This window comes from Betta splendens, chromosome 13, assembly GCF_900634795.4.
Source record: "Betta splendens chromosome 13, fBetSpl5.4, whole genome shotgun sequence".
Taxonomy (NCBI): Eukaryota; Metazoa; Chordata; class Actinopteri; order Anabantiformes; family Osphronemidae; genus Betta; species Betta splendens.
The window spans coordinates 3657497-3674444 of NC_040893.2; the positions used below are offsets into that span (position 1 = coordinate 3657497).

The 16948-nt window shown below is 42.3% G+C and overlaps 2 protein-coding genes across 8 annotated transcripts in view; one reads left to right on the forward strand and one right to left on the reverse strand.

Moving 5' to 3' along the window:
- Positions 1 to 2728, reverse strand: part of sorl1 (sortilin-related receptor, L(DLR class) A repeats containing) — a 90907-nt gene extending 88179 nt beyond the window's left edge. Inside the window, exons 1-2 of one of the 4 annotated variants that reach the window (XM_055514016.1) lie at positions 1984 to 2728; positions 682 to 798 (exon numbers count right to left, since the gene is read on the reverse strand). In XM_055514016.1, coding sequence (XP_055369991.1) covers positions 682 to 798; positions 1984 to 2310 — 444 coding nt within the window. In that variant the 5' untranslated portion in view covers positions 2311 to 2728. Of the gene's footprint in view, positions 603 to 681; positions 799 to 1983 lie in introns of those variants that run through there. The other 3 variants (XM_029172059.3, XM_029172058.3, XM_055514017.1) reach the window with 3 other exon arrangements.
- Positions 2729 to 3593: 865 nt separating this feature from the next.
- On the forward strand, positions 3594 to 14184 carry LOC129605005 (uncharacterized). Of its 4 annotated transcripts, none has more exons than XR_008696452.1 (7): positions 3609 to 3721; positions 4329 to 4460; positions 5029 to 5134; positions 5387 to 5438; positions 7008 to 8975; positions 9050 to 13083; positions 13951 to 14184. XR_008696452.1 is itself a non-coding variant. In XM_055514020.1 (7 exons), the coding sequence occupies exons 6-7, from the start codon at positions 8822 to 8824 to the stop codon at positions 10219 to 10221; spliced, it is 1326 nt and encodes a 441-aa protein (XP_055369995.1). In that variant the 5' UTR covers positions 3609 to 3721; positions 4329 to 4460; positions 5029 to 5134; positions 5387 to 5438; positions 7008 to 8270; positions 8370 to 8821; the 3' UTR covers positions 10222 to 11206. The 4 variants fall into 4 exon arrangements, 3 of the variants coding, with proteins under 3 accessions (XP_055369996.1, XP_055369995.1, XP_055369997.1); XM_055514020.1 differs by lacking the exon at positions 13951 to 14184 and having other exon boundaries at positions 7008 to 8270; positions 8370 to 8975; positions 9050 to 11206; XM_055514021.1 differs by lacking the exon at positions 13951 to 14184 and having other exon boundaries at positions 3594 to 3721; positions 4346 to 4460; positions 9050 to 11206.
- The last annotated feature ends 2764 nt before the right edge of the window (positions 14185 to 16948 follow it).

Genomic DNA, 16948 nt, shown 5'->3' on the forward strand with positions numbered 1-16948 from the left:
ATTTAAATCCAATTCAAATCCAGTGTGTCCAAAGCTGGTCCTTGAGGGTAACTGTGTTTTTTACAATCATTCGTGCACTTATAGTATCAGAGTGAGTCAGACAATCACCAGTAGGTAAAGCAAAAATGGCTAGAAAACAAAGCAGAATTGTGGTCCTCAAGGACCAGGACTGGCTGGTCTCATGGTAGATTGATTATTGCTGCTCTCTTGTTAAGTCAGTCAAGGATAGCCGTGGTCGAACCTGGTTGAACTCTGACCACTCTGCACAGTTTTCAATTTCATGAGACAAATGTCCTCTACCATACCATATCAGCATTCATGCTAAATGAAAGGTGTAAATTACATATTTTTTTAAAGTAAGTTTATAAATATATGTTTTCTGTCATGCAGCCCAAAAATGAAAACGGAGACAGAAAAAGACAGATTAAACATGTTGTGCAATGACTTGATGCTTGTTTCTGTTGAGGTGAGATATGGGACTAAAAAAACTGTTACAGAAAACATGTTACACAAACATACGAACATATTGCCACACCATTATTTGTGTAACTAAGTAACAAAGTTTAAATTGAACATACAACTTGAGATACCATGAGGACTTTGTGAGACTGCAGCTATACAAGCTCTGTTTGATTCATGTGATTCATTCATGTGTCAAGGTGTGTGTTCAACTGTACATACAGAGCTAGACTTGGATGTCATAGCTCCAGTGCTGTCTCGGGCCAAGGCTACAATGACATTGCTCTTCACTCCAGCCCAATGAACCACCATCTGGTTGTGGGAGTCATTGAGCCTAACCTGCAGGACAAAACAAGCTGAATGTCAGAGAAAATGTAAGCAGACTCAGAAAACAGTGAACAAAATCTCATTTAGACTTTGCAAAGTGCAAAGAAAACAAACTAACAACAGACATCAATGACACGTCTTTACAGAAATGCCCAGTGACTCAGACCCAGACCAAAATTAAGACACAAATTTAGATCACTCTAAATATTCTCTGACTAAGACCAGCTACTGATGACAAGAGTTGGCTAATAAAGACATCCACCAGTTGCCTTGTTGAGGACTATTCCAGCATCCACTAATATAATCCATCAAGTGTAGGAGCCCTAAGAGAGCTGGTAATATGACTTTAAATGATATACAGTAAAAAAAAAAAAAAAAAACGACACATACACCACCATAGAAGAAATAAAAATGGAAATATGGAAGAAATCTTAAAAAAAACTGGATTGTGCTTTGAATAAATTGATATAAAATACACATGGGTGTGTTTAAAACTCGCTCAGCATATTAATTTAATCATATTAAGGATATAACCTGCACCCCACTCAGATACATCCATTATCTACATTTATAACGCCTGCTCAAGTTTCTTTACAGGTCCGGTCGTACAGTACAAATTCCAATTTCCCTTTCAATTGCTTTTTTCTTTAACATTTGTAAGTAGTACTGAGTATTCATAAAACTTCTATAAATTAAAGACATCTAAAGAGAACAGTTATAAGACATATGGCTTTAATATACTTTGGAGACACTTACTTAATTTTAGGGTTTTTAATAACTGTTTGCACATTAAGAATGGAGGAAGTTGTCAGTGTGGAACTCATGTCCCTGGTTGAGAACGTGAACGTGCCAGACAAGTTGCCACCAAGCAACCAAGAGGGATATATGTTTGTAAAATGACCTTCATTTCAACAAATGTTCAGTGAACTGTAACCAGCTCGACTGACCAAAACGTTTATTGCTCTTTCTTGTGTATGTAGGGTTTCTGGTTAAACGCGAAACTCTGTGCCATTTACCATCACAACAGTAATCACAGTCAGGCTAATTTAACATGGGTTGCGATGGAAATACAAGATGTGAAACAGAAAACAGCAGAGGTTGCGTAATTTGTATAATCATTGGTTTAGCGGCTAATATCATTCTGGGGTTAAGCGCAGCGTTGCGGTTTTATCGAACACTATTGTTACGTTACATTACCTGCCCGTAGACCTTGGGTACGGTCGATGCACCCGCGCTCCGTCGGCTTCGGTACTGCGGGTAAACACCGGAGCCCTGTTCGGCTTCAGTGATACTAGGAGTGCCCAGAGGCACCCTCGGAGCCGCGGCGTCCGCTCCACCTCTGCCACCGTCTGGTAGATCCTCTCTTGCGTCTACAATGAAGAAGCCTCTGTTTTGAGAAAGCGAAAAGTGTTGCGAAGGGTGAACGTGAAGGGTCGTAGAATTTATCCCTGTAAATTCGAGGATTAATAAATATAACAAAAAGCGAAGGGACGACAGCATCCTGGCGGTCTGTGATATCGCCATGTTTGTAAACGTTTGGTTTGTCGATAATCTAAAACTGAAGAGCTCCTTCTACTGGCGGTAATGGCAGAGGCCCTCCATGCACAAGTCACGGAAATGCCGACAAACAGTACCTGCGCATATGCTCTTTCTGGCTTTTCACCACAAACAAAAGCAGTTAGCAAACCTGCGGTGCGTCATGTAGTGTGTAAGACACACTCTAAAAAAACAAAAAAAAACCCCACAACATTAAACCAATAACGATATCAACAAATATAGATGTACTACATTACATGTATCATAAATAAAGATAAAATATATAACATAAAGCCACAATAAAATAAAATAAATGCCATAATACTGTCAAATTTTCTCTTGATTTACTAACAAGAATTTCCACTATGGCTCATGCCATGTCATAATGTCATATGGAGATTTGCATGTTTACTCCGTGTGAGTTCTTTTCATTTACTCTGCCTTGATTTTACAGGCCAAAGGCGCACACTTGGGTTAATTAGAGACTCTAAATGCCCATGGATCACTGTCTCTATGTGTTGATTTGTGATAGACTGGCAATCTATCCATCTCTTGCCCAAATGACGAGTGGAATTGGCTTCTGTGGTTCAGATTATAAAAACATGGATGCTCAGAACTGAACAGAGCTGGTTCTTTGGCAGAAAAAAAAAACACTAAGTGTGGCTATATGTGCTTCATTAACACTAGCTTATTTAAGATATAATCAAATAAACAAATATCCAGAGTTCAGAGTCTGCAGAACTTAATACAGGAAATGTTCACAGTAAACAATGATAAAACAAGCTGATTAGCAAACATGTATCTTTATGTGCTGCTGTTTTTCTGTATTTGCTTTATTTATATCTTACTCACTTTTATTTGTTTGAGGAAACCCAGACACCTATATTCCCTTATAGCTTTCCAGGTTTCTTTTAGGACTTGCTAAAGAGATGCTAAACTAATCTATTTTGTTCAGTTATGGTCTTTTTCTAACATTATTTCTCAATCTGAGATACAATCTCAGTTTGGTACAGTAATAAATTGTTAAAGGGTGAAATGCAAAGTCTTGTTGTGCATGTTACGCTGCCTATACCCTAGCCCCTTCACCGGAAGTTCACAGGTCACCTTCAGCTAAAAGCCAGCATACGCATTATTATTATTATTATTATTATTATTATTATTATTATTATTATTATTATTATTATTATTATTATTATTATTATTATTATTATTATTATTATTATCATTAATTAATAATATGATTAATAAGAATAAGAATACTGTATGCAATACACACTAAGCTACTGCCCACCTATTGTTCTGTTGTTCCCGAGGAGCCCTGAACGCAGCCTGAGACCGACTTTTAAATTTACTAGCGATAATTTCATGAAAGTTTTGCTATATTTAGCGAGTCTATCAGGTAAGCGGTCATGTTGCCATTTTTAAATTAATTCAATATTTAAATCCTCGTTATAATCCATATACGTCTTGCAAGAAATAGTTAGCTAGCACTACTTTTTACTTTAATATTTTAATCCATAAATTAGCCAACATTCGTTAGTTGTCTGTCAGTTAAGGGTTAGCCACTTAGCCGACTAACATTTTTTGTTTGTGTTGCATTTGTCTTTACTTAAGTTAGTAAGAAAGTAAAAAATTGTGTTTTGTCACATAAATCATAATCCGGCATATTGTGAGTGATATTTTGAGTATAACGTTTTTTAGATACTTACTTTACATTTGCCACCTACTGAAATATGGTTGTTAGATATAATCCAACATAATTAGCTGTTTATTTTTTTAATTAAAAATTGCATCACGTTTGGATAGACAATGTTTAGCATAGTTAAATCTTTTGCCATGCCATTAAGGAGCTTCATTGATGAAGATAAAGTCGTCACACATTTATTTAACTCAGTCTTAGATTAAACCGATTCTTATCAAGTGTCCTGGAACAAGTTATTCAAGAGTTCACCTCAGTGTTATTTGATTTGACAATTCAGAGTTAAATATGTTTACATGTGAATTAGTTACTGCAAATTTGCAGTAATATTTACAACCTAATGGAAGAAGCAACACAACCAGCAAAACCCCTGGTTCCACCAGGAATAATGAAGAAGACAGGGTACAAGATAGGTCTGGCACAGGAAACGCCCCATGGGGTAAGAATAGCTGCTGGTACCCTCCTAATTTTCCATTGGTATTTCAGGATTCACACCAAGTATATTTGAATGCAATATTTCCTAGGCAAGCTTCTTTCAATGTTACATTGATCACTGTTGTTAAGTGAGGTTCTACTTATTCTAATATTCTCATGTTAGCATTTTTTCACTCTGAAACAGAAGGTAAAGTTGGGCAGTAGTATAATGCATCTAATTACCAAGGTTTTAGTTAGTTTAGATAGAGGACATGAAGAACACCTTATATCTCTGTACAAATCTGCCATACCTATCTTTCACATTGAATCGTGCGCTTTACATACATTTATATATTATTCTCTCTATTTTTCTCTCTGCAGTTATTACATGTAAGTATTATGTGTATGTGTATATAGTAAATATATAGTATGCATCATAGTCTGTGTATTTTCACGTACACATACTCATGCTTCTCCTCTTTCTATTTAACTGTTGCAAATACATGATGTATCGCCGATAAAGTTGACTTTTGACTTTTAAATATGTAGCTAATACTTTTAATGCAATATTTATCTTTTTTCCTATGCAATAGGTAGAACATCCACCTGCCAATGAAAGCCAGTTTGCATCAAAAAACAAAAGAACTCTCAGTAAACCATTCACTTTGGAGTCTGATTTATTTGAGGTTTCAATTGCAGGTACAGAGGATATCTTATTCTCATATAATTTTTTAATTAATGGATTTATAGACATAAAAGCAACAAACAAAGGCTAACAGGTCAACAAGATGTTAAACTTATTTAACCCACTGACATCTCAGTTCCCTTTATCTGGTCTAATTACAGTATAGAATCCGTTTGATATTCAATTTAGAAAATGTTGTATAATTAGTCTCACATACTGTACATATTACATGTACAACAATTGAATGACAATTGAATGTGTTACAGATGCAAAATTGAACATCAGCATGCTGTTTACACAATTTGCTGAATTCTTAAGGTAGGTCATATATCTGCAGCTGCATTTATATTGCCAAAAACATGCAAATGTCAGCAAATATGTTTCAGTCAATTCAACTCAGCTGTACAGTATTAGATGTAAACAACTTAGTTCCATATACTGTCTGCCAACATAATTGTTATAGGCTAATGTCTAAATTATATTATATTTATATTATATTGTCTATAATATTAGGGTTTGACATTTTTAGCCTTGGCTCAGAGGAGCCTAGGCTTACGTGAAGCGCTAATAGAAAACAATATTTATTGAATTCAGGGAACTCCCCAATAAGTATAGATGTACAAAACAGGAGGAGGATACAGGCTTTAACAGACTGAAAATTAAATCAGAGTAATAAATAATGAACCAAAAATAGCCAACAGATAAGAACTGGAAATGACTAACTGCTTGAGGACAAAATAACGTGCAGAAAAACAGAAACAAGAAGTGTCAATGGTTTACTAAACATTACTTAAAATACTGTACTTGTTTCTAAATACTAATTAACTAACTCATAATATGGCAGTTTGGACACATTGAGAATGACCAAAATGTAAACGTTTAAAACTAAACACTAAAAAAGTGGCACTAGAGGAGAACTTTTTAACTCAAACTTAGACAAAGTTTTGAAACACAAAATTACAATGTGATTTCAATTGAATTCATAAAAATGCAAGAATGAACTAACAAATGTAACTCTTTATAAACTCATATAAAATGACAAAACATGATAGAGACAAATTCACTGCTAAGCAGGAACAAACAAGGTAAACCAACAAGTTACTGTGTAACCAAAAAAAAGAAACAATAATAGTTGAACGTTTATTGATCCAAGCAGTGTGGGAAATTTATCACTGCATTTACAGTACGTGGTGCCCAGGGGATAATGTGAAAGTCTTGCTCAGGAACACACCAGGTTCTAGAGGCAGGGAGCAGACCGGGGACATTCTGCTTCCTCGGCTGATGCTCTACATTACCTACTGAGCTACCAGGCATTAAGTCCCTCCACAAGCTGAAGGACTGAACTGTCACAAACTGAATTATTCAGACCTCTACAGTATGTTGCATGTTGTGTTTGTGTTTGAGGTTGTGATAGATTGTGGGTACTTTTGATAAATTGGGTTACAAGTCTTCCTGTTTAGATGAATGAGATACACAGTATGAACCCTATAATAATTGTCGATAACGAGTCACTGGGAAAGGTTTATGACATGACTGGTGGTCTGGTAAACACAGTGAATGGCAAATTGTAAATTATACTAAGCAACATGCTCTGCCCTTTATTATAATTTTATAAAAAAAACATACTATTAAACTGTAAAACTCCTGCACCTTCAGCTTTCTAAACCGTAGATTTTATTAGATTAAGTTTTCCCAATGTACAGAAGGCTTTGAGCCTGAAATACACAGGAGACACCATAAACAGCATTAATTATATATATATATATATATATATATAGCGCCTTGGCAAATCAAAAATCTAAATTTTAGCTTATGAGTCCACTAATGTCACCTGTATCAGCTTCTGATTAATAAGAGCTTAGCTTGTTATGTTGTAATTTGTTTTAGCATTAAGGCTACCGCAGACAACTCCCAGATGAAAGAGCTGGAGGGAATTTTGAGAGAAGCTCAAAACCATGAATGCTACTTGAAGGAGAAGAAAGAACATCTGACACAAACATTAACTCTGATTTCTGAAAAACTGCAGAATGGAACTTAGAATGTTTGACTGTAACTTACATTTTGTTGACATGTTTGATATATTTAAGTTTTTTAGTAGAAAGTCATTTTGATAAGATTTTATATATTGTAACACACAAACTATAACCAAATTATTAATTCTTCATTAAAGGATGGCGGTTTGGGATGTAGTCTAAATGAATATGACTGAATGTAAATCTCTTTGTAAATAACATTTAACAGAATGTTCAAGTGTTTACGTGTTTGTAGTATTATTTGCAAAAATTAAAAACTTTCTATCTAGTAAAAAATATTTTCATTTTGTTATTAATAGTAAACCAGTAATTCTTATTAATAAGAGCTCAGCTTGTTATGTTGTAATTTGTTTTAGCATTAAGGCTACCGCAGACAACTCCCAGATGAAAGAGCTGGAGGGAATTTTGAGAGAAGCTCAAAACCATGAATGCTACTTGAAGGAGGAGAAAGAACATCTGACACAAACATTAACTCTGATTTCACTTTCCAGTATTCTCTCGTTCAGCTTATCCCGTTGCCGACCCAGTTCCGTGTTCCCGACTACCGCTTCTCGTCTGATCCTGACCGGTACTGTAAACCCCTTGTTGCTGTTGCTGAACTCTGCATGTTACTGGAACTGTCTTAGCCTGTCGATTTGGACTTGGAAATCTGAGCCTCCTGTTTTTGACCCACGCCTGCTGTCAGAACCGATCACACCTGTGCCTCCTATACCTCAATCCTGTGTTCATCCGTGCATGACCTGGACTGTCTGTGATTAGGAAAACTGCATTAAAACCCTTGAGCTTTACCACCTGTCTGCTGTCTCAGCACTGTGAATTTGGGTCCGCTCTCTGCCGTTTTCCTGACAGAACGATCTGGCCAGACTTGGACCCAGCCAGTGCTCAGCCTCCGTCCAGGTCAATGACTGGTTTTCTTTTTCTTTTCTTACCCGTCCGTTCAGCTGCAAGTACTAATCCCTCGCGGGAAGAATGGAGTTTTCATGCCCGAGTCTGCCGGTGGATATCCGCGGAGACCTCGAGAGGTTAACTAAGAAATATGCGAAAACACCCAGCCTTGAGGTCCGTCTCCGTCACGTAAAACAGGGCACCGAGTTGTTGACGGCTGAGTATTGGTGACGTGAGTATCCCGGAGTGCAGGCATTCTATTAGAGACTTCATTCGCTGCAGAGGGATTTGGCATGCACTCTGCACGCATCGTCCGCCTGTGTCTCCACAGCTACTCCTGCTGCCATTTCATCGCTTCACGTCTCCGTTCCTGTTGCCACTCCGGCGGTTCACGCTCCTGTTCCCGTTCCTGTCGCCGCTCTGGCGGTTCAAGCTCCCGTTCCTATTGCCGCTCTAGTGGTTCACGTTCCCGTTCCTGTCCCCGTTTCATCGGCTCCAGCCCAAGCCCCGGATGCCGCCATCTCTGCCCGCCACGCGGACCCAGTCAGGGAAACCCAGCCCGCGCCGCTCACCGCGCCTCAGCCGACAGCCAGTCGCCAGTCACGTTTCCAGGGTCCCACGTCCAGAGACCGCGGTCACAGTCTCCGACTGACTCCCTTCCCCGGCAGAGGATTTCTCCGTCCTGCTGGCCGTCTCACGTTGATAGCAGGCATCCCAGACAGCGTCGTCCAGCGGATCCACCCTCACTGCTCTTCCCCAGTGTTATTCCTTTTTGCTCACCTCATGAACACCATCGAAGTGACATTAGATCAGAGCAAAAGGGGACAACTGTTTGAGGAGGCGGCCGCTCTCATCCTGAGGGAACCTGCCCTGCATGAGGCCCTGCAACTCCCTGGCCTGCAGCCAGCAGCCACACCAGTTCCTGCGTTGCAGTCAGGTCAGTCATGTCACGCTCAGAGCCCAGCTCAGTCGTGTCATTCTCAGAGCCCAGCTCAGTCAAGTCATGCTCAGGTTCCAGCCCAGTCAAGCCGTTCCTGTTCCTGTCGGCTCCACGGAGGACGCCGTTCCTGTTCTTGCCGCAGTTCCAGGAGGAGGTCGCGCCTGCTCCAGCTTTGGTTCCTGTCGACCTCCAGGAGAAGGTCGTTGCAGCTCCAGCTTTGGTTCCTGTCGACCTCCAGGAGGAGGTCATTCCAGCTCCAGCTTTGGTTCCTGTCGGCCTCCAGGAGGCGATCGTTCCAGCTTCTGTTCCTGTCGGCCTCCAGGAGGAGGTTCCGGGCTTCGGGAACACCAGCCAAGGGACCGCTCCTGGAGCTCCGGGTGGTCCGGTAGAGACCACGTCCTCTTTCATCCCGGTGAGCCCGGACTGGTTCAGGGCAGCCCGGAGCCTGGGGTTTCCTTGGACACAGGAGCCTGCGGAGACACGTTCATCTCTGCTCTTTGTGGTCCGGCTACGTCTGCCTCTAAACCTGGTGGCCCGGCACGGGTCACGTCCGCAGATGCAGCTCCTGGTGGCCCGGCACGGGTCACGTCCGCAGATGCAGCTCCTGGTGGACCGGCACGGGTCACGTCCGCAGATGCAGCTCCTGGGGGTCCGGTCACGTCCGCAAATGCAGCTCCTGGTGGTCCGGTCACATCCGCAGATGCAGCTCCCAGTGGTCTGGCACCGGCCACGCCTGCATCGGTTCCTGGTGGCCCGGCACCGGCCACGCTTGCATCGGTTCCTGGTGGCCCGGCACCGGCCATGCCTGCATCGGTTCCTGGTGGCCCGGCACCGGCCACGCCTGGTGGTCCTGTCGGGACCACGTTTGCCCCGGCTCCTGTTGGTCCAGCGTCAGCTGCGTCCATCCCGGCTCCGCGTATGGTTTCGTCTCCACGCCGGTCCTCGTCTCTGGTCCTGGTACCAACGTCACGTCCGTCTCGGACTCGTATTCCGGCCTGGTGGCCTCGCCCTCAGCGCCTCCTGCCGTTTGGGTGGCGCTCCCTCATTCAGCGCCATCCGCCTCGGCTCCGCTGTCGTCACGGCCGCTCCCCTGGGGATCGTCCCCTCCCGCCTACCGTTCCAGCCCAGCGGCTGCTGGGTTGGGAGAATCTCCTGCTACCGCCCTCCACGGGAGGGGGTTTCTGAGTCTGGAGGGGTTCCTGGAAATGTATATGTTTGGACCCATGATGGACCCTTGTTTTGAAAAAAATTCTCCTACTCACCCACAAAGCACTTAATGATAAAGCTCCTTCTCATCTTAAAGACCTCATAGTTCCCTGCTCCCAGCAGAACACTTCGTTCTTAGGGCCTTGGGCTACTTGTGATTCCTAGAGTATTTAAATGTAGAACGGGAGGCATAGCTTTTAGCTACCAAGCTCCTCTCCTGTGGAACCAGCTGCCTCTTCAAGTTTGAGGAGCTGACACACTTTCCACCTTTAAGATCAGGCTTAAAGCCTTCCTTTTTGATAAAGCTTATAGTTAGAGATGGTTCAGGTCACTGGCAATGATTGTTAGTCACAGGAACCATCTCTTAGTTAAGCTGCAATAGACATAGACTGCTGGGGGACTAAATTTATACACTGAGCTCCTCTGTTTCCTTCTACCTCTTCTGTCCAATAACCTCCCCTCATAGTTGTATATTCAACTAACCTTGTCTCTTTCTCTCCAGTAGTATTGCTTCTCCCCCGCTCTCTCTCTCTCCTCCATTCTGTCCTCACCTACAGGTATCATCGGACTCAGAGCTTTGTTTCTGTGATGGGCAGCTGCAGATCCAACCATCCTGCCAGTATCTAGTCCCTATTCCAACTATCCTGCCTGTGCTCTGTTGTTGCTTGTTGTAATGGAAAAATTTTACCTTAGTGCTATTTCTTATCCAACACACTCGTCATGTGCTGGTTAGGTGCAATACTGAACATTCTTACACAAACAAATAATCTCTTGTGCCCTGACGTACATCAAGTCTAAACATCTGATGTTACATTTGACTGACTAATAATTTATGATATATGTTTGGCAGAAGCAACTTGAGGATCGTGGGCTCTTTGCATCACACCTCCGTGGTGTGTGCACTGATCTCCCCAGCTGGTTTTTGGTTTGTTGATGTGCACGATCAACATCCATGCTTTTTATTTGCTTTCCCCATTATTTTTATTTTCTTTATTATTTCAATAAATCGCACAAAAGGACAACTCTCTCTCATCTGCTTCCTCGTGGAAAATTTCCACCACAGAAATTGGCGTCTACGAACAGGATCCGCTGCAGGTCATCTGGACGGTGTGACCAGGGACGATAGTCCTGAGGACTAGGGTCGCTCAGCCTCCAAACCTCTACAGCTGTTCTGAGTGGGAGGACTGCTCACCCATCTGGATCGCCTCTGACGAGATCCAACAAACACAAAATCCAACCTCTACTCGGCCCGGTGAGAGAGATTCCGTTTTGTTGTGACTTATCGGAGAAAAAAAAAAAAAAAAGAAAACGGGTTTGAATTTGGTTTCAGGTATTCGGGGTTTACTTGGCTCTGATCATTTGGTTTAGGGAAAGTAAGGCAAATAACAATTAATTCTAAAGCATCCCCTACTAGACTAAAACATAAAAGAAAACATAATTAGGATTAGAGGTGATAATATTTCTGAAACGACTATTTGGCAGAAAACATCTAAAATATAAAAATTAGGACCAAACAAATTTTTTTTTTTTTAAATTTTAAATTTAATATTCGGGTAGAAAAATTAATTAGTCTGCCCTGGTGGCCGAGACGGTGGTTGCTAAGGGTTGGCTTGTGGAACCGAGCTTGTTTTGTCTGTACTGAGGATACAGACCAGTGTGCAAATCTGAGCGCAGTCCAAAGGGAGTGGACAAGAAATAAAAAACGGCTTCTGAAATACGGAGCGCGTTTGCAGGGGGAAGTGTTTTTGAGATACGAGGGACCCGGGTCTTAGAGGGGCCTGACGGTGAGGGAGCACTTCCGAGAACCCTGTCGCTGATATGAGCGGTTCCCTTTCTACGGAGACGTCCGTGGAAGAGAAATTTTGAGAAAAGGTTCCGGCCGGAACACAAAAAAGTCTAAGGCAGAAAACCGCCGGGACTCTGAAAGATGGGTTCGGGGCGATCTAAGTCTCCACCACCAGACTGCAGCATTACAAACATTACAAAAGTAAAAGGTAAATATGGTTATTAGTGCGTTTCATGTTTCCATGAGTGGGAAACTGGTTATGGGTTCAAAAGGACAATCGCTTTGTGTAAAAGGACATACGCACCTTAGAAAGAAAAATTATATGCAAAAGATGAGATTTGAAAAGCAAAACTATCAAAACTAAACCCCTAAAAGAAACAAAAGAGAGATGAGAGTAACAGAAAAAAAGGAGATAACAACTCTGGGGAAGAATTGTTTGCACTCTGCCACACACACACATACACACACCACACACACACATATCATGTCAAGAGCAAACGCTCCCATTGTTTCTGCTCTTTGTCCTAATGCAGAACTGAGCGCGATGAGGGTAAATCCGGATCTGGACTCCTTTCCCACCATCAGCAGAAGAACCGAAGGAGAAGAAGCGCCTGACCAACAACCAGAACGGAGTGGAAGCTCTGACACCACAGCAGCTGGAGGACACAGACCCCAGCATGGACGCCTCAGCGACTTCCACAACGTCTGCAGCCATCACGTTCTGGGCTCATCAGATGAACCAGCTACTACAAGCCCTGCACCAGCAGGAAAAGACTGAAGCTTCAGAGGCCGTGAAACTGTCACACAAACGTATGAGTCTGATACAGACACCTGCTAATGACAATCAGCAAATTAAAACAAGGACAGACAAACAGCAGAGTGAACTCCATCTGAGAAGACGTGCTCTGACACAGACACTGGTTGAAACAACAGGAGAGGCTTCAGACGTGATCGGCCCAAAAGAGCTGCATGCGAGGATCCAGGAAAGGTCTGTCATCGAGGAACAACTGTCCCATTGAAAGGCTTCACCCACTGGCGCTCACATCAGACTGATGGTTGGGGAAGGAGGAAGGTGACGGTTCCTTTTCATGTGACGTAGAAGACGGTACGTCGGTACGTACACACACACACACACATTCATACACGCAACGAAGAAACACGCTTACAGCTGATACACGCTCAAATTCATGTTCATGCTTATCTGCTCGCAATGAAGAATCGCTTTTTCCTCAAAACATCCCACAGAGTGATTTTAAAATGATGACAAACAGCTAAATGACAACTGCTGCATGACTTTGCAGTCTGATGGGTTTAAACTATTTTAACTTGCAACAAATTCAGTAATAAAATCCTCCATGTTTTTAAAAAGATTTGTGTACACTATAGGTTTGTCTGGCCAGACTGTAGAAAACAAAACAGACTATAGAAAAACAAAACCAGACTATAGGAAAACAAAACAGACCATAGGAAGACTGAAACTGACTGAAACAGACTATTAATGACTATTAAAGGGAAGACGACTATTAGAGAGAAGTAGTAATAATTACTGTACGTACCAGACTATTAAAGAAAAACCTATTCTTTCACTGTCTTGTGCAACATCTGACAGCAAGACACCTTAACATTAATTTTTGCTTTCAAACTTATGCCCAGTTAAAGTTTTAGGAAGAGATCTCATGTGTAAATTAGGTATTTGATTGATTTCCACTCCAGACGGAGTGCAGGTTACATCTACAGACATTCTAAATAATCCCTCTTTTGTTGGTGTTAACTTCAGCTCAGCTGTGCTCTTATCATTGGCTGCTGAGGGGGGGCTGTAACTGAGGCCCTCACACAGGCTGCATCACAGCTTGTTTATGATTTCACACACACAAACACACAAACTGACCTCAACTTCCCTCTATTGAGATGAACACAAGTCTGCGCTTGCGATTTCTTTTACTAACGAACAAAAAGGTTTTTTTGATTTTTATTCTACAGTTCCACACGTCCTTCTGTGAAAACATGATGGAGACAGATGCAGGACGTGGGTTCTTTTGTGAACAGATGTCAACGGGGTGGAGACTGGTGAACGACTTCTGACCCCATGTGACGTATTCACCTACTTTGCATACTTTTAGAAAACTTTTTTTATTCTGCCCGTCATGTGCAGCAAACAGTGAACTTGGTTCCTCCACATTCTAATGACACACACTACATGCTTTTTTTTTTTTTCAGAGGACGCTCTGACCCAACACTCAGCCTTACAGGAAGCTCCTGCTTCCCTGTGGCTCACACACAGACATGATGTAGGTTCGATCAGAGGATGTGAACCAGTGGTCATCACACCTAAATCTGACCACAGACCATGTAAACAACAACACCCTCTTAAAGGAAGCCATAGATGGTGTTACTGCAGACACCACTAAGATACTGAATCATTGGATGCTACATGCCACAAAGAGAGCCTGTCTAAATTACAGTTTGTTCAGACAAAGGTCATTTTTCTGGGTCATTGTAATTACAGCTGATGGCAAATCCATCTCACCCAACAGAGTTGAAGCAATTTGAAACCTGCCTAAACCGTGCACGTAAAAACAGCTGATATCTGTTCTAGGTCTTTGTTCTTATTGTAGGACTTTCGTTCCTAACTTTACCTTCTCTGAGGCCCCACTCAGGGTTCTGATGCAGACGTCTTCACCGTCCACTTCTTGTCTCACGTGGACGTCTGAGGCTGAACAACGTTCACCGACCTCATGCTTGCTCTTCAGTCGGCTCCTACTTTGGGTCTTCCTGATCTGACCCTACGCAACCTTTCACTCAAACAGTGGATGAGAAATCAGGTTGTACGACTTCTGTTCTTTTGTCCTCATACTTTGATTCTTTTGAAATAGATCTTTCTACAGCCCGATGGCTTAGATGCAACACCACCTTACTCAACATGCTGAACATTACTATCAAGAGTCCGTCTTGAAGTCTAGTGCTTTGCTAAGACACTACTCTGCTCAGGCTGCAGAGTTGATCGCGTTGACTGAAGCTAGTAAACTAGCAGAAGGAGAGTCTGTTACCATCTACACAGACTCTACAGATGCTCTGTGGAAGCATAGGAAGCTTTTGAAGTCTGATTGCAAACCTATTTTACATCATGATTAGGTTCTGTTTTGCTGGACATTGTCCTGCTTCCTACAGCTAATGCTGTTTTTAACCGTCCGACTCACACCATCAGTGACGACTTTGTTTCTGCCGACATGCAGCTGCAGACGCTGCTGCGAAGGTTGCTGCCCAACAACCCCTCCCTCTCCTGATCCTTGTGTCCTCTCCTGATCCTCATTTCCCTCTCCAACTCTCTCTACCTTTCCTCCTCTCTCTCCCTGTGCTTTGAACATTTTCTACCTCACAGGAACACAGACTCTGGAAGACGAATGGTTCCACCTGTAGCCATGGAGTCTGGTTTGGGCCTGATGGAAGCCGAGCCGCCCAAACACTTTTTCCCCACAATTCAGATTTCCCAACAGGTGAAAACAGTCGACAGGACCATTACACCATCCAACCAGGGGACTGGGTGATCGTTGAGGAGTTCAGGAGGAAGCACTGGGACTCCAAACAGGGGCGAGGCCCCTTCCAGGACCTTCTGACGACCCACACGGCTGTAAAGATCGCAGAAAGAGTGACTTGGATCCAACTCCATCCAGGAAGGTCCCGGATCCAACAGACAACCCTCCATCTACATCTACACCACACGGAGAAAACCACCACTGACGAAAAGAAGTGAGAAGGACGACCCTCGCTGTGCTCACACACGCACTGAGGCGAGGCTGCGTTGACCGTTCAGCTAAAGGTGTGAGCCAAGCGCCGCCTGAAGCTGCGCCGGTGAATCACACTATAAGACCATACATCTACACACACGTTCCTGAGAAAACACACACACGAGCAGCCTTGAGTTGACGCTGGACGTGTAGACTCTTCACATCACGGGAGTGACAGTGACTAAGACAACATTGGGAGGAAACCTGGCGGTGATAACAAATCCCAAGTGTCTCTGTGATCATCTGATCACAACCTGAAGAACTCCAACGTACTGGCAATACATCAACACACAGGTTGGAAACAATCTAACGCTACTGTTCAACAGGACGAAGCAGATTGTTACGAGACATCAAGTGTAACCATGCTTTGTTAGAATTAAATTTATGTTACTCTGATTATTGCCTTTATCACATGATGTTTCCTTGTAACTTTACACACTATTTTTGAATGAGAAAATTAACAACAACAACAACACTGAGTTTAAATATCCTAAAGTTGATTTGGTGTTTAATTTGCTCACAATCACTTTATTCACTGCTACAATTAGTTTTTATCTATCAAGACAACACAAGCAGAAATATGCATCATCATTCTGGTTAAATCCCTGAATCTTCTATTCGCTCTAGACGCAAATGTACAATTAAAGATCCGAAAGCATGAAATCTATCTTAACATTATATGAAACAGAACCCCATCCGAAACCTATGGCTATCATACATTAATTGTCTTTATTACATTACAGTTGAATGGCCGTAGACACGTTAGCAGAGAAAAGAGGCGTTTGTGTTATGTTTGAAGACGCATGTTGTACTTACAACCAGAATAACACTGATTCTAATAGTATTGTGGCGAGATCGTGGGCTCTTTGCATCACACCTCCGTGGTGTGTGCACTGATCTCCCCAGCTGGTTTTTGGTTTGTTTATGTGCATGATCAACATCCATGCTTTTTATTTGCTTTCCCCATTATTTTTATTTTCTTTATTATTTCAATAAATCGCACAAAAGGACAACTCTCTCTCATCTGCTTCTTCATGGAAAATTTCCACCACACTTGTTCTTGTTGCTGTGTTTTTCTCTCTTTCTCTATCCCCTCACCCCAACCAGTCAAGGCAGATGGCCGTGACTTTAATGTGATTTGGCGCTATATAAATTAAATTGAATTGGAAATTGAATTGAACCTGTGGAGACTC